We start from the raw sequence: 16,876 nt of genomic DNA, 5'->3' as shown, positions 1-16,876 counted from the left end.
AAAAGGCGCCGGATCGGCCGTGTTTCTCTCGATGCTTGAGGATCTCGAAGCTCGTCCTCCGGACCGTTCGGACGGGTTAGACCCTAACTTCGGGTTGTACACCGAATTGAACGAACTGACGAAGTTTACAAAGCCCTACACAGCCCTAGATAACAGTACACCCAGAAGGGCCGATCGCATCTCGTGGTGATCAGACTGCGTGTTGCGAAACCTCCAAAACCTTTTTGTTTCGTAGTTCCGTAAGCAACGGTTACCATGGAGATAGACGCCACACGTGATTCCAGAAAGCTTCCGAGTTTCACTATCTAGAGCACGTATAAAAACGTTGATGGCACTTTTCGCGCTCGACAAGATATACTCCAGCCGTATTAAAGCTATCGACGAAAGGTACGTACCTTCTTTGACACAAGCTTTCACAAGGCGTACGCGCTTTGTTTTCCCACACAATCACAATAACAAAAGTGGATGAGTGAATGCATTAATAATTAAATGCTGTACAAAAACCTTCACACTTATTTTCATTCGGCACGTAGGCATCTTCACCATAGTGCTCTTGCGCAAAGCAGCAAAGCCAGCTTCTTTGTAACCAGGATTATATTGGACAAGGCGTCTTCACCTCAGTGCTACCGTACTAGTGGCAAAACAAGATTTCAGCGTAACATACAACATTTAGCGTAACATACAAGTTATACAACGGTTCTTGACGGAAGCACGGCTTGCGTTCTCATCAATTAGTCGTGATTATACTTGCACGCTCTGTCTTAACTTAAGGTTCTGGAGTTTAATTTCGCCGAATACTGTGACCACTGATGTTTTCTGAGTGACCACTGATGATAACTGAGTGATTCCTCAGTTATTTCTAATGCTTTCAATGATCATTTTAAATCTGTTTTTATAAGGGATAACGGAGTCCTGGAAACATTTGATGTGGCAAGCCGACCCCTATCGGATATTGACATAAGTGAAGAGGGAGTTTTTAATTTGCTTTTGAAACTTGATGTTAGAAAATCTTCAGGTCCTGATGGACTACCGAATGAGTTCTTAAAACGCTATGCACAATGGGTTTCAAAGTACCTAACAATTATCTTTTCTAAATCTCTGAAAGATGGTGAAGTTCCGGATGACTGGGTAACTGCTAAAGTCAAGCCCCTTCATAAGAGTGGAAATCCCCATTCTGTATTACTAACTATCGGCCGATCTCAATAATTTCGACTTCCTGTAAACTACTTGAGCATATAATACATAAGCATATTTCAGAATTCCTAGATAAGCACAATATTTTGTCAGGTTCACAACACGGATTCAGGAAAGGATTTTCTACTTGTACTCAGCTGGTAACTACAGTTCATGGTTTCGCATTATCTATAAATTCCGGAAAACAGGTAGATGCAATTTTTATGGATTTTGCTAAAGCTTTCGATACGGTCTCTCAAAATAAATTACTCTTAAAATTGGGTTTAATTCTTAAAAATACTCAGCTTCTAAATTGGATTTCCAGTTATCTTTCGAATAGAAAACAGTACGTCTTTTTCAAGGATCATTGTTCTCGTACAGTACCGGTTGACTCGGGTGTCCCCCAAGGCTCCGTGTTCGGGCCCCTCCTCTTTTTGTTGTTTATAAATGAGATATCACATGGTATACCTGTAAAAGTCAAATTAATTATATGCGGATGACTGCATCCTATACTTGAAAGTAGAAAACCATACAGACCAAATTCATTTAAACGATGCATTTCAAAAGGTCATTCGTTGGTGCAATAAATGGCAGATGTCAGTTAATTTTAAAAAGACCGTTTTCATGAAAATTTCTCACAAACGTCACCCTCTTCATTTTGCTTATTCAGCCAATAATGTTTTTTTGCAGGAGGTACAACACTACAAGTACCTTGGTCTTTGGATTTCGAATGACTTTAACTGGACGAGACATATTAACACTGTAATAAGCTCGTGCAATTACAAATTATTTTGTCTTAGACGAGCTCTCAAGCTCTCCACTCCCACCGTTCGCCTTATTGCGTTTAAGGCAATTGTTCAACCTACATTAGATTATGCATCCATAATTTGGTACCCTCACACTAGAAAAAATATCAGCGAAATGGAAAAAATTCAAAAGAGAGCTGCTAGATTTATTTATAACAGTTGTGGCCATACTTCCATAACATGTTTATTAGCAAAAGCCAACCTCCCAACACCTACAAAAAGAAATAAAGTATTGAGATTGAAATTTTTCTTTCAGTTAGTTAAAGGTTATTTTAAATTAGACTTATCACATATACTTCATTTCTCCACAGGATATGCCACAAGGCAGAGGCATGCCTTTACAATAACCCCATTCTCCACACGTAATAACACATTGAAGTATTCGTTTTTCCCTAGGGCAATTACAGAATAGAATAATCTTAGTAACGAAGTTGTTTCCCAGTCATCCTTGAACCTTTTTGCTGTGCAGCTTCAGCAGTGAGTGTCTGAATTCTAGTATTACATGAGCTCCTGCTGTTTATTTCAATCACTGTAGCGATTCTCCACTCGTGATCAGCTTGAATGTAGTGCTGATTTCATTATATGCCCTTATGCCTGTTTATTGCAAACCGTTGTCTTGTCTGAAAGCGTGTACATACCTTAACTGTTTTATATTTATTTGATTTGCTGATTTGTAAATTTAGCAAATGTATATCCACCCTGCCAAAACCCTATGTTAGGATTGCAGTATTCATAAATAAATAAAAAAATAAAATAACTGCATGTTCATAATGCAGCCCAAATTCGAAGAAAGCAAAATGAGTGGGAAACAAACTTATTGCTCAAATAGCACATACTACAGTTAATGTATGTATTATTGTATGTTTTGTTTCAAGCGATTTTCGTTTTTGCTATTGTGCTATGTCTGCCAAGCAATTTGCATAGTCAAGCTTTTTTTTTTCTTACTTTTGTAGTTATCTAATATTCATTAATTATAAAAATGTAGCGGCTATACTATGGTCAAACAAGGAATGTCGCTGGAGCCAACATTTCGCAAGAGGACTTGTTTTCATAATGGCAGCAACTGCTTTCCTTAGCAGCCCAATAGACAGCAACTGAATGTTGAATTAAACGAATATCGTACGGACATGGCCAAGAAAATTCTGAAAGCAGTCGCACAGCAGTTTAACCTGCCATGGCCACAATTTCAATAAACTTAAACCTCATATACTACAGTCCCAACTTTCGTTCGCCCATGAGATAGAGAATACATAGAGAATCATATTTCGTTCATAAGTTCAATATGTACATCAATCAACAGGTGATTAAATGTTCCTAAGGGAACTCTCGAATCCATTCGTTACAGCCAATTATATATCCAATAATATATCCAGTACACCACAATTAACCAACTTTTTGCAGTCTTAAATCAGAATTGATTATATCTATTGTCCCAATTTATTACATCATATTATTTCTCACAAGGCGTGCTTTACTAATTTATTATCTCACCCAGTTGTTATCTCACCCATTCATTGTTTTGGCTTCATTTATTTGATATTTGGTCAATCTTGTTCCTCTCTCTCTCTCTCATAATTCGACAAGATGTGTATTCATATTTTTGCTCTTATAACTGAACATGTCTTGACACAACTCAGTTTCTTCTTTGACCTGTTTCTTTTTTATTGCTTGTCTTTTAAATGTACAAAAAATATATTTTATTTAGATCTTGTTTTCCAGGAACACTGGGCCTGCCATATTGACCATGCCTGCTTGCATGTGGAGATCTGTTTCTGTTTTCATGATCCTGCTTCTTTGAAGAATCAACAGCAGTACCCCTATCTGTTCCCTCTCTATAACAACTATAAACACCACTCCACCCCCTTCCTTGGTCATTTTCATCCCCCTCCTTCTCATTTCTTTAACACTGATTTTCCTTATCTTACTCTGCACGCCAGCTGATTCTTCTCCTCTTCTCCCAATCAGTTTGGGGGCGAGTGAGCTGAACGCACATCATCATCACCATTATCAGTCTACATTTATGTCCTCTGCAGGACAAAGGCCTCTCCCTGCGATCTCCAATTACCCCTGTCTAGCGCTAGCTGATTCCAACTTGCACCTGCAAATTTCCAAACTTTATCACATCACCCCACCTTGTTTTATGCCATCCGCGACAGCGCTTCTCTTCACTTGGTATCCATTCTGTAACTCTAATGGTCCACCGATTATCCATCCTACGCATTACATTGCCTGCACAGCTCCATTTTTTTCTCTTAATGTCAATTAGAATATCGGCTATCCCCGTTTTCTCTCTGATCCACACCGCTCTCTTCCTGTCTCTTAACGTTAGGCCTAATATTTTTCACTCCATCGCTCTTTGTGCGGTCCTTAACTTGTTCTGAGCTGCTTTGTTAACCTCCAGTTTCTGCCCTATATGTTAGAACCGGTAGAATGCAATGATTGTACACTTTTCTTTTCAGCGATAGTGGTAAGCTCCCAGTCAGGCTTTGGCAATGCCTGCCGTATGCACTCCAATCCAATTTTATTCTTCTGTAAATTTCCTTCTCATGATCAGGGTGCCCTGTGAGTAATTGACCTAGATAAACATACTCCTTTACAGACTCTAGAGGCTGACTGGCGATCCTGAATTCTTGTTCTCTTGCCAGGCTATTGAACATCATCTTTGTCTTCTGCATAATAATCTTCAGCCCCACTTTTACACTTTCTCGGTTAACCCTTTAAGGCCCAGTGATTCCAAATGGAATCATCAATTTTGTAGCTCAGTGGGCAACCCCGGGATAAAAACAAGGTTGTTCTTACGCTACAACTCATATTTAGCCCTTGCTCTACATATGCTAGCAAGCTGGTAGGCTCAAGGAAGTGCTGCCACCTCTGAACGAAAAAATAAAAGAATCGCTTGCATTGTTCCTGCCATTGGCTGAGATCACCTCTTATTTTCACTGTCCCGAAGTACGACAATTATTTTATTTTATTGCGATAGCAATTATATGGACACTTCAACCGGATTTCTGCCGTCGCAGTGAGGTTCCCTATAGATAAGATCTTCGCCGCGCGCCGTATGCCCGAGCGGAAGCGTGCGGGGACGCGCGCTATCACGGAGAGCGAACGCACTCAATCTCCCACGCGCAAGCAAGGAAGCGGGAAGCCAGCGCCGGAGGGAGCGGGGGGGGGGGGGGGGCGCACTTCTCCTCTGCCAACAACCGCGCTCGTCGCTCCGCCCGCACCGTCTCTTATCTCCCCACGGCTCTGACCTTTATGCGCCGTGCATTCGCCGCTCAGTTTCCGTTGAAGCGATAGACCGCACGTAACTTCGCCGCTGCGGCGTAGGCGCTTCCTGCCAGCGTTTTGACAGTCGTTGTCTGCAGTCATTCAGTGTGATCTATTCATGTTTGTTTGTGCGCGCTCACACCACGCTTGTTCATTCAGTTAGTAATAGTCGGGCCACATTTTCCAACGCACGCTACACATGCAATGCTGCCCGGATCGGCAGTGCAGCGCTACAGGTGTGTCCCTTCGCACGCGCTGCCCACGGGAAGCGCTTCTCATCAACACCACCGTTTCACACGCGCCTTCTCGTGGTCATCGAGTCTCTCTTCATGTCGGTCTACTTACGCCGCAGCACACCTGCTTACTTAATCAGCTCATGTTTACTACAATTCATATTGCTACCAAAGCCGCTCACCTTACTTCGTATGACATTGCTGTGTTGCTGTCGCATTCATTGCTTCGCCCTTAGGGCGAAACTGTGACATTTTTTTGTCTCGAACATTTGGACTTTGACTATTAGGTGTTATGCTATCCCTTCGCAGTAAATTTATTCGGCGAAAAGTATTTGCGGGTACCAGAGAACTTTGCGAATCTTAATGATTCCAAATGGAATCATTGGGATGTAGCGGCCCCGACTACTCACGCGATACTACGTTTTCGATTGACGTTACCTCACTGACTAAATCGCGTGCTTGTTCGCGCTCAAACGGCGTTCTCATGCCGTACTTGGCCATGTTTTGGGCGCGTGTTACCTGATGGATCATTATCGCGTCGGGAGCCTGTATTGTTGGTGGAGCCGTGCTCTGTTTTTTGTGATTTTATGCTGTTGATATGAGCTTATGCCATGTAGATAAACTTTTGGGGGGGGGGGGGGGGGGGAATCCCTCCGTAATACGGAAACATTTTCTTTTGGAACAGATGGCGACAATCAGCACATGTGAGTTTTATGGAAAAAAGAAAGAAGTCGCGAAGCTTGTGCTGATCCCTCGAGGTAACACTGATTCGATGAAAAAGAAGTCATCGCGCAAACTAGAAAAATAGAGAAGAATGTGCTCTTACTCCCGCATTCAGTGCGAGAAGTGTGGCACATACCTCTGCCTTAACAAAGAAAATAATTGCTTCAAAGAGTTTAATCTAAAATAGACTTTTCACGTATTGCTTGAAACGACGCATTTCAAGTCCACCAAGTCCCACTGATTCCATTTGGAATCATTAAATAAGTTTTGATTGAAAAGTGTGAGCACAATTTTTTTTATTTTTTTTTAACTACCACGATCATGCACATCTCAAATTGTAAAGACCAATTTTTTACATTGAACAGAATTAATTTGGGCCTGAAAGGGTTAAAGTCCTCAATCATTTGCTGTAATTTTGACCACCTGGGATTCTTTAACGTGCACCCAATGCACCGTTATAGTACCCTATTACAGCAAATGATTGTAATTGTCCCCATTGTTGCTGAATAGGACAATGTCATCTGCAAACCGAAGGTTGCTGAGATATTCGCCGTTGATCCTCACTCATAATCCTTCCCAGTCTAAGAGCTTGAATACTTCTAAGCATGCAGTGAATAGCATTGGAGAGATTGTGTCTCCTTGCCTGACCCGTTTCTTGATAGGTAACTTTCTACTTTTCTTGTGGAGAACCAAGGTAGCTGTGGAATCTTTGTAGATATTTGCCAAGATTTTCACACACATAAATGCTGCTAATTAAAGCAGTTGCTACCCCCTGATGAAGACAAGTCCCCTCGAAATAAGCCTCCCTGTCAAAACGTTTGCTCCAGCAACATTCGTTGTTCGACCACAATCAATCACTACATGCCTCCTGATTTCTGTGAACTTCTGTCTTTCTGGATTAGAAAATGTAGAAGCAAATGTAGATGCAGCCATTTGTTTTATAACTACATATAACCAACTATGCTATACATAAAGAGAGCATTGTCATTTTCAAGAATGGCTTTGTAATTCTATTGTATCCTAACAGCGCCAATGTCTGAAATTGATTGATTAATTGATTGATTGAGTGATTGATTGATGGATTACACTGCAATGCTGCAGTGGAAATTTCAAAAAAGTTGCATTTTGAGGTTTTATGTGCCATAACCACAATCTGATTGTGAGGCATGCTGTAGTGGGGGATTCCGGATAAATTTTGACCACCTGGGATTCATTAACGTGCACCCAATGCACCGTTATAGTACCCTATATGCATCCTATACAAGCATTATTGCACAAGTGCCCCCATCGAAATGTGACCACCGTGGCAGGGAATTTAACCTGCAACCTTGTGCTTGGCAGCGCAACGCCATATTTCACTGAGCTTACTACAGCAGGTCGCAGTGGAAAGTTCTGTAGTTACATTAAGAGGCAATCCTTTTTGATGTGGTTTGAAGTGTGTGCATGTGCACGTGCAACAAAAATCGTTCATAAGGGACATAGCAGAGAGCCATAAGTAAAAAAAAACAAGACTGCCTTTTTTTTTTCCAACTTCAAATTTATTTCAGTGTTATTAAATTTTTTGTTGCAAAATATGTATAATACAGAAGGAGGTCTCAAAGTAAGAAGTGTCAGGGGGACTTGATCCTGTTAAAATTAGCTCTGTAATTAAAGCTAGAGTAAGAATAAATAACCCCAAAAGGTATGTACATGCAGATATAACTAGTATGTACAGTTAAAGCAAAATGGGCTGTTAAACTTAAAATATGTTGTCTTTTATTGACTTTCTAGCAGTGGTATTGCTCTATGGGCTCATTATTGCTGACTAATCAATTTACGTTGTAGAATTGAAGAAGCCTTGGAGGAGATTGACAGATATTTAAAGAACGGAAATCAAAAGGACTTGACAAAGCACCGAAAAAGCTCATTTCACAGCTTGGAAAACATTTCAACAGACCACAATGCAGTCAAAGAATGCCTGCAAAAGATGGTAGGTACTCTTACCAGCTTAAAAATATTGAACGTCTCTAACCTTCACCATTTATATATAAATTACAGTGAAATTAAAAACAGACAGCCTATTAGCAGAGACAATGCAACATAATATTTGATGAAATTCACACGAATCCAATGTGCATCTGAGCTGCACTTACTTACCGGTATGCCTTACTATTTTTTCAGCTGCACTTATGTCATGAGCAGCCAGACTCAATGGAATCCATGTTCAGCATCCTCAAGAAGATGGCCCAGCATTCCTTGCCTTTCCAAGCAGCTTGCGACTGTGGTATATGCACTGACTGCTTGGAAGATGCTTGTGATATTGTCTGCAAGAAGCAGCATCCACGCATAGGAAGTGCAAAGGACTGTTCATCAGACTTTCAGTCAAGTGAAGATGTCAAGTCTCTGTGGTGCAGCATATGTTACCACATTCAAGCCTACATAACTCGCCACCTCGTTGGTGACAAAGAGGTGCTTTCCCCAAAGCAAGGTCTTGTCCATGACACCAACTGGGAGAGCTACTTTGAAATGCTCCGCCTTCTGTTTGTTCCTGGCCAGATACAGCGCATTCACCAGTGGGTTCGTTCAGAGCAGTTGCGGCATGCCAGCTGTCCTTGCAAGCCCACATTTTCGACATGTTGTGTCAGCTGCTTGATACAGTGGTGTGTACAGAGCCTGGCAAAAGATGTAGCAATGAGGCCTTCCTTGGGTATGACATGGCATGATCTCAGTGACTGTTACATATCCAGTGTGCGTGCCAACGTAATGCTGTGCCTCCAAGAGCTGCGCAGCCACTGGCAAAGAAGACATGAAGTCAAAGACAAGTCTCACTTCTTACCATGCCTTCTGAATCCAAACTCTTGCTGGGCGCACAGAGACACCACCAAACACAGTTGGGATGCCAGGCCCTGTAATGCAGATATGGAATCGCAGCAAAGTGATAGTTACATTGCCTGGACTGATCACTGGATTGTGGTGGCAGTTGTCAACCTCATAAATGAACTGCACTGGTTTGAGCAGCAACTTAGTGGAATTAGCTGCAGAACATGGGGTAAGCCACTAAAATAGGCACATATACTTATTCCAGATGAAATTATTTGACTGGGTTATTAGTAGTCTGTTGCTGCTGGTATGTAGCAGTTGGTCTTTGCATGTCTGCAGAGGATCTAAGTGCTTTAAAATAAGAATGAGCTAATAATTCAGTTGCACTAGTTCATGCCATAAAAAAGTATTGCTTGGTACCAGAAACAATTTCGAGCTGCTACATAATTTTGTAAGTTGTATGAATTGATGTATTAAAATTGATTGATTTTCTGTTTCCAGCTGTGCTGTCCAAAAGCCCACAACAATCATCAGCTGATGGTGTTACAGCATGGGATGAGCCTTGCATTTGGGACTGGCGGTGAGTTCCTGTGATCCTTTAAGTTTGGTGGCCATAATGCCTCACCTCTTATCTGTGCTTTATCTTTTCAGACAGCTGCTGGCAACCTCTGGTATCCTCACATTGCTTCAGCAGAGCATTCAAGACCTCATCCAGATTAAGTGGCCTCTTCACCAAAAAGACAGCGTGTCAGTTGAACTAACTGGCAGAAAACTACAAGTCAATGATAGAGGTAAGCATTGTCTGCAACTGTTCTTGCAGTACAAGATCACCGTACTTTAGAACTGTGAAACCGTAAACCATGAATCCCACTTTAGAATAGATCTGGTCCTAAGGCATCATCTCATGAAGCCACTGTTGGGATATTGTAAATGCCAAATACATATAACTTGACTCTCCATTTCTGACCAGAATGTGTCTTCCATCAACGCTATCCTTTTAAATTAAGTACAGTATAACCATACATCCCTAGGTCATATGATTTCCTAATGGCTTAAATGGTTACGGTGAATAACAGTTAAAGCATCCCATTTTAATTTACCATTTGAACATTTACCAGACAATGTGTATTTCTCTCTTCTTCTGAAGATATCAGTGTGGTTCCATCATATTTAAGTGGCTGTTTGGCTATTCAGTCATATGAACAGTTGTGGTGTCCATATTTGCAGCATTCCGTGCTGTTCACTACTTGGCTGTCTATGAACCAGCCATAAGTGCCTGCCAAGGAGTGCTGGGACCCTTCCGCGCTTCATTCATACATGCTGTGCACGTTGCCTTGGGCCAAGCTGTAGAAGACCTTGAAACCAGATTTGGGCACAGGATCCACCTGCCCCAGAACCTGTACATCATGCTCAACACAGGCTGTTACTTGGAAAATTCTTTGCTGAACTGTGCCTCTGCGCTTTCAGGAAAAAATGAGTAGGTGCCATAATTTTTGTGACAGCTCTTGAGCAAGCACACTTACTTTATTGGTGACAGATACAGTGTCACACATACACTGATCTGTGAACAGGACATGATCACAGCAGGATGATCGAGACTTGAAGTAATTGACAGTGGTCGATAAAGGGGGACGTCTTAGGATGGAGTGAACATTTTGCCAATGGGATTTGTCTATGTGATCAGGGTGAAGAAAAGTCCCCTCGATCGACCACTATTGATGAAACCAGTAAAGGTAGTATTAGGTATTTTTTTATTGCGTTAAGTATTGCACCCACCATGGTGTAAGTTTGCTAAATATCTTTCACAAACTCTACCAAGTGTAAGTGTTACGAAAACACTGCACATACTTACCACAGTGTCACTGTGCTGCGCCTTCATGTTCCAATTGACTATCTAAATGTGGCCTTTCTTGCAGGGGCATTTCAACAGCACCATTTCATGGCCTGCAACAGAGAGTTGCAGCAGCTATTAAACACACTGAGAAACTAATTTTCGTGCATCACCTTAAATGGCTGGCAAGCTGCATTGCCCCAAGCAGAAACAGTGCATTAGTAAGTACACATGTTACTGCATACAATGAATATAAAAGAATGTGTGTCCTAGCTTGGACAAAAATGACAAGTCGCTTTTCCTACCAATATGCATAAGTTGAACCAACCTTCAGCAGCCTTCATCAACTATCTGTTGCATCCACAACTGATAAATTATACGGAATGTGTTGCAGTTAAACTTAGTATTGTGGCCGTGTGGCTTCCAAGAAATATATTTAGGTTCTTTAGAACATACCAGCATGGCTTTGTCAACACAGAAGTCAGCACTTGTAGGTTCAGGTGCTGGTTGAGTGTATGTAGGGTAGCGAACCCTTACTCGTTTATTAAAAGCCTGGATTCAGAGTGTATAAACATTTACAGCAGCATGAACAATGAAACGGTAAATAAAGACTCAGACATATAGGGTCAAATAAATAGTTTTTACAAAATGTGCAGTGTGTAATTAAACTCTTTGTATATGATCTCGGAGGTAGATTGTAGGCTAGTGCAGATGGGATTCCCTACACTGCTGTAAAAATAAGAAGAGAGAGAGATTGAGAACAAGCTCAATTCGTAATCATGCATTGACAAATATTTAGGGAAAAGAACAATCGACCGGTTCCCTCATCTGTGTGGTATCACCAGCAGGTGTGAATTGGTTTTAACATTGAAGTGACTTAATTTTATGCACTGTGTGCCATCATATTTCTCCTGTAGTCAGCATATGTGAGCACTATACTGAAATAACAGCCTGTGTTTCATTTCTTTGATAATTTTATTTTCCCTTGACAGGTCCTTAAGAGAGCATGTGCCTGGAACCTGTATGTGAAAGCCTTGTGCAGTGACCTCAAATGTCAAGTAGGTCCCAGTCAGTGTAGCTGTGCCTTGAGGCAGCTTCTCACTGAAATGCTCAGGTACGAAGGCATCTCCACACTTAATCATAGAGGCACTGTGTGTGCAGTTTGGATTATCATGCAACCAGCAGACAAATTAATATCTGCGGAATAAGCTTACATATGATTGGAAAAAGCTATATTAGTACATGAATATACAAAAATTGCCGACTTTCGATTTTTTTTTAATGTTACTTATCACACTGGGCCCAATTATATTTCTTTTACCAGTGAAAAGAAGGGCTGCACCTATGTTAGAACGTTGATATCAGTATTGCCAATGTTAACAGACTGATATACTACTAGTGTGTTGGTTTAAGTGATTTGTGTAACCTCACGATTGCTTCTACAAATATAGAGGTTATTTTATTAGTAAAATGTCCCACAAAACATGTTATATAACCTCTTTGGCTGATGTTGGAATGATGGTATGGTATAATATGATGTGTATATAATCTGTAAAACTAAAAATTGTGACAGCACAGTTCGCATTAAACTGTAATTTTTACTCTGTGATTTTTATTGCTGTTAAACTGAGCTTATATAGTTATTTTACAGTCCGATAATTAAATAAACTCTGTTCTCTTCATACTTTCCAGCTATAATATCAAGGAGTTTCATCGCCTGTTTCATAACAAGTTTTAACTACAAAAAAATAGTAACTATGCTTGCTATAACATCCTGGTAAGATGTTGCTTATCTGGACATGAAAAACAGTGTGCCAAGAAGTCAGTGCAAATCATTCCATCTATAATAGTAGCAGCAACAGTTCTCATTCTCTGCATCATCTTTCTTCCTTCTTTTTCAATCCCATTTGAAACACCAAATCAGTACTCACCATATCAGCTTTAATGATCTTCACGTGGCTTCATATGATTAAGCAGTTAAAAATTAATTGTAATTAAAGCATTTACTGATTAATTGGAAGGGTAATATAAGCACTCTGTGCCTTTTTGTACAAATCTAAACATGCTGTTATGTTCATAACGGGGCATAATAACAAATTTGATTTACTCACTTCTTGAAATTAAAACAAGATACAAAGCATGGCAATTTAGTACTTTGAAAGTTGTTGTAAGGACTTAGCTGCCTCTATTGGCACGTTTATAGTACACCAGCTTAATTGTAATGTGCACATGCCTTCTTTACTCCAGGCAGGCAAGATCATTGAAAATGTTGTCCCAAGAGTCTGAACTAAGATTGGTTCTGCACAGTGCATATGATGCACTTTTCCTAGTCTGCAGCAACACCCAAGAACTTCTTGGGCTGCCCGTGAGTTCAGCTCCTTTTGGCTTACACATGTCTTGCCAGTTTACCTGTGCACATGTTGTGGATCGTGATGTCAATTAATATACTCAGAAATATATGCGATAAACTATAACTCATTCAAGAGGAAATTTAACGTTGTAATGTACTCATCCGCCACTTTCATACCTTCTTGCTGGTGCTAGATGTAAAAAGAACCTTTAATGTTTTGCTTTTAAGTAAGGCAGCTGTGCTTGCAGATCAGTGTTCTTGCTCTCACCCAAAATGCAAAGACCAAAAGCCCACTTCTTTGCAGGGGAATGGTTAGGTAATTATGAGACTTAAACAGAATACTTCAGAATTCGCATAATACTTTCCCAGCAACTCCACCAGCAATTGAAGTCTCTCCAACAAGCTGGGGCACATTTTGAGCTTCTGCGGCACAAAATTGAATTAACTTGTGTATGTTGTACAGTTTGACGATTTATAGTGATGTGTACATGCAAGCTGCTGTTCATATTTCCTTCTTATTTTTATAGTTAAAGACTGTTTGAAAGGAGTACAAAGGTAATATAATATGGCCAGAACATGCTGCCAGTAATGCATGAACCACAAAAAGCACTAATTATGTGGGAAATGTGTGAAGCATAACTTTTTAAACCTTGCATGCCAGTACACCAGAAGTTATGCGGCACTGATAAGCTGCACAACCTAGGATGCACAACACACTGCTCACATTTACAATGCTTCACAAGTTGCTAATGAGCTCGTGGAACCTGCAAAAATGGTGTTATTTTTTTTGACAGATCATTTCCACAATGCACTTTAAATGTTTTCAGTCAGTTTTCTCTGACTGGATAATACTAGTTCCTTTCAAGTGCAACAAAATATGGTGTGTTAGAAATGCATTTTTATTAACATAAATTAGGATAATTGTTCCTATGTCTTCCACTACAGGACATTACCACCTGTTGGCAGTTTCATTGCTTCTTGATAATAAACCAATAGCTATGAAGCCTTGACATGTCTTTTGTTTATGCCTTCACATCCAGTAACGACGGTAAAAATGACATCATGTTGTGACATTAGACTCTTTTTTTTCTCATAATTACCGTGCTGTTTGAGGTGCAGTACCACATGCACGGCACATGCACCGAGTGTTGGAGGTCACGTGATCTGCTGCGTGTGTGAGGGAAAGCATGCAAGGGGGCAGCTAGGGTGAGCCAAGAAGCCTGCGCTGTCTTTCCCCATGCCCAATGTTGGAGGTCATTGGAAGTGCAGCACAGTGAAATGGTAAAGGAAGTGACAGCACAGAATATTCACTTTGGGACTAGCATGCGTGTTCCCTGCTGAGAGTGTTGCAACTGAAAGTGCCCGCAGTCATCAAGTGAACTATACTCAAGTGTTTCTTTGCAGAAATGATGTTCATTTATAACGGAATGTTTACTGTAATTTATGCTGCCCATAAATCTACAAGCCTTGCTTTGTGTGATATTCCAGTACGTTACTATCACTGTCTATGCTTGACTAAACTGGCAAAACTGTGACTTCTTTCTGAAAAGCTACATTTGAAATCTTATTCAGTGGATTCAGCTTCTTGTTCCTTTCTATAGGCAAGCCCAGTTGCAGCAGGGCCCATTGCTGAACTTCACGGGCACTGCAATGCTCTGTTCACTTCAATATCCACAAAAGACTCTGCCACAGAACATGATGAACAGCAACCTGACAACAAACACGATCCACAACAGCCACACCAACAGGCCCCGTGGCTGTGCTTCGTACAACCTTCCCTGTTCCCTGGTCCTCCATGGGCACAGCTTCCCACAAACACCCGAATCTGGCTTCCATTGGCTTTATGCCTGGCCAGTGAGAGACCGCACCCACTGCTGCTCTTACAGGCAAGAAGAATGTCTGTGGCTAGTTGGATGCACAAAACTTGCAAAGCTCTTGCATGTGGCCCCTAAGGCCTTCCAGAGTATCGACTCCTTTCCTTCCCTGACTCGTTACTTCTTCACTTCCCGAGTACATGGCAGCAGACAAGCAGATGATCCATCGCTCATTGTATCATGGTGCTTTCAGGCATCTATACCCAGGGAGTAGAAAGAAGTAGAAGTTCAGTTTGTTTTCGTTTTAATTTTGCCTCTTGTCTTTATATAGTGAACATTGTGTTGCCAGTTGCTCAAGTAAGTTTATCCTCCACACAGTCCACCCACAAACACAACGTCCTGAGGACGAAGAGTAGATAAAAACTTTTTTATGCAGCCTGGTGCCTAACTTGAGTCAGAGATTCCTGGTTGAAATAGCGACAAGGCACAAGGCTAGTATGCCAATATTAGGTGATACCTCTTGGTCGGCATCAAGTACTAACAATACCTATAGTCCATCAAGGAATACTTATTGGTTTGGTATACTGTTTATGTAAACAATGCCTTGCGCTTTAGATAAGTCTATTCTTATAAAATCAAGTGACATCTGTCTTCTCATGCATCCTACATGCAGAATGCATGAAATACAAGGGCATATGTATTCTCCAGGGAATGGGAAGAACTGTGAGTACTGCTACCACAGGTGCCAGAATTAAGAGGCGTTTTATCCTTGTAATATATGGTTTGCTGCAAAATATATTTATCAGATCAAGAAAATTGTGTTGATTGCACATGCTACTGAACTCGTTGATTTATATCTAGAAACTTGCAACACACAACATTCTTGGAATAAAACGGGACCAAAGCAAACAGAGACAACATCGCGAAAACAGTGGTCACACGTACCCTGTGTCCTTTGCTGCGGTGTGTGCTAGTATACTCGTTTCTGCTCTCTGCATTATTAGAGTGAGAAATGCGAATTTACCAGCAATGGGTTGACTTCAGTGGCAACTAACACAACATGAGCCTGATAAAGGCTCATTTGTGTTAATTTCCAAATAAAATAAAATAAGAATATTAGATAGAAATAACCTTTGAATATTAAATCGAATACTTACTATTTTTCTTGAGTATTTAAACAAGGTGAAATATAAAGGTTGTGTGGAGTTCCTTTGGTAAAGAAATGAAGAGTAAGGCTTATTTCCTGTATTTTATACATGTAATGCCATTCACAACTGAACTTCCTATCAACTGAGGATTTCTAAATCGGAAACAATTGAAAGGTGATCGCATCTGGCGCATCATGACAATGATTGTATGAAATACAAGAGCCGCACTTCATCAGATGTTGATGGAGCAAAGTGTTAGAGCATCGTGCAATATTTTAAAGGGATGCAAACATGATGAGATTGTACAAACAACCATTTTCCTCACATATATCATAAAAATAAATTTGTAGGGTGTCAAAAGACAGGGAACCCTCATCGACTAACTGGAAATGCTTCATTATAAGTTAGTTACTCCATGCATTTTCTCAGTAACTGCATGGTGCCTCTCCACAGCAGCTGTGGCGACCCCTGCAGCAGAATCATTCAGAACAGTCACCACTTGAACCTGGCTTTCTTTCTGTAGACTCCAATAAGTGTTCTTATCCTTTATAACCATACCTAAGTGAATATTCGACAACTTCAAATAATTCATTCTCAAATTGAATATGAAAGAATAGCTGACTACTTGATTGGTATTCAAAATTGCAAATATCTGCACATCCCTGCTAAGGTTGTAATACTATCAAAAGAATATGTCTATATAGTATTGATACAATACAGGAGACACTAAAA

The 16,876-nt window shown here is 40.6% G+C and overlaps 1 protein-coding gene across 1 annotated transcript; it reads left to right on the top strand.

The window, feature by feature from the left end:
- The first annotated feature begins 69 nt into the window (after positions 1 to 69).
- LOC119443139 (uncharacterized) lies at positions 70 to 15,678 on the top strand. Its single transcript, XM_049663058.1, has 12 exons — positions 70 to 186; positions 236 to 387; positions 8,027 to 8,171; positions 8,363 to 9,230; positions 9,503 to 9,581; positions 9,653 to 9,792; positions 10,229 to 10,478; positions 10,918 to 11,053; positions 11,825 to 11,946; positions 13,080 to 13,197; positions 14,784 to 15,068; positions 15,670 to 15,678. Exons 2-12 carry the CDS (start codon positions 329 to 331, stop codon positions 15,676 to 15,678), a joined length of 2,211 nt encoding a protein of 736 aa, XP_049519015.1. The 5' UTR covers positions 70 to 186; positions 236 to 328.
- The last annotated feature ends 1,198 nt before the right edge of the window (positions 15,679 to 16,876 follow it).

This window comes from Dermacentor silvarum, chromosome 2, assembly GCF_013339745.2.
Source record: "Dermacentor silvarum isolate Dsil-2018 chromosome 2, BIME_Dsil_1.4, whole genome shotgun sequence".
Lineage (NCBI taxonomy): Eukaryota > Metazoa > Arthropoda > Arachnida > Ixodida > Ixodidae > Dermacentor > Dermacentor silvarum.
Note: the sequence above shows the minus strand (reverse complement) of the source record. Positions and strands in the feature narration are given on the sequence as shown.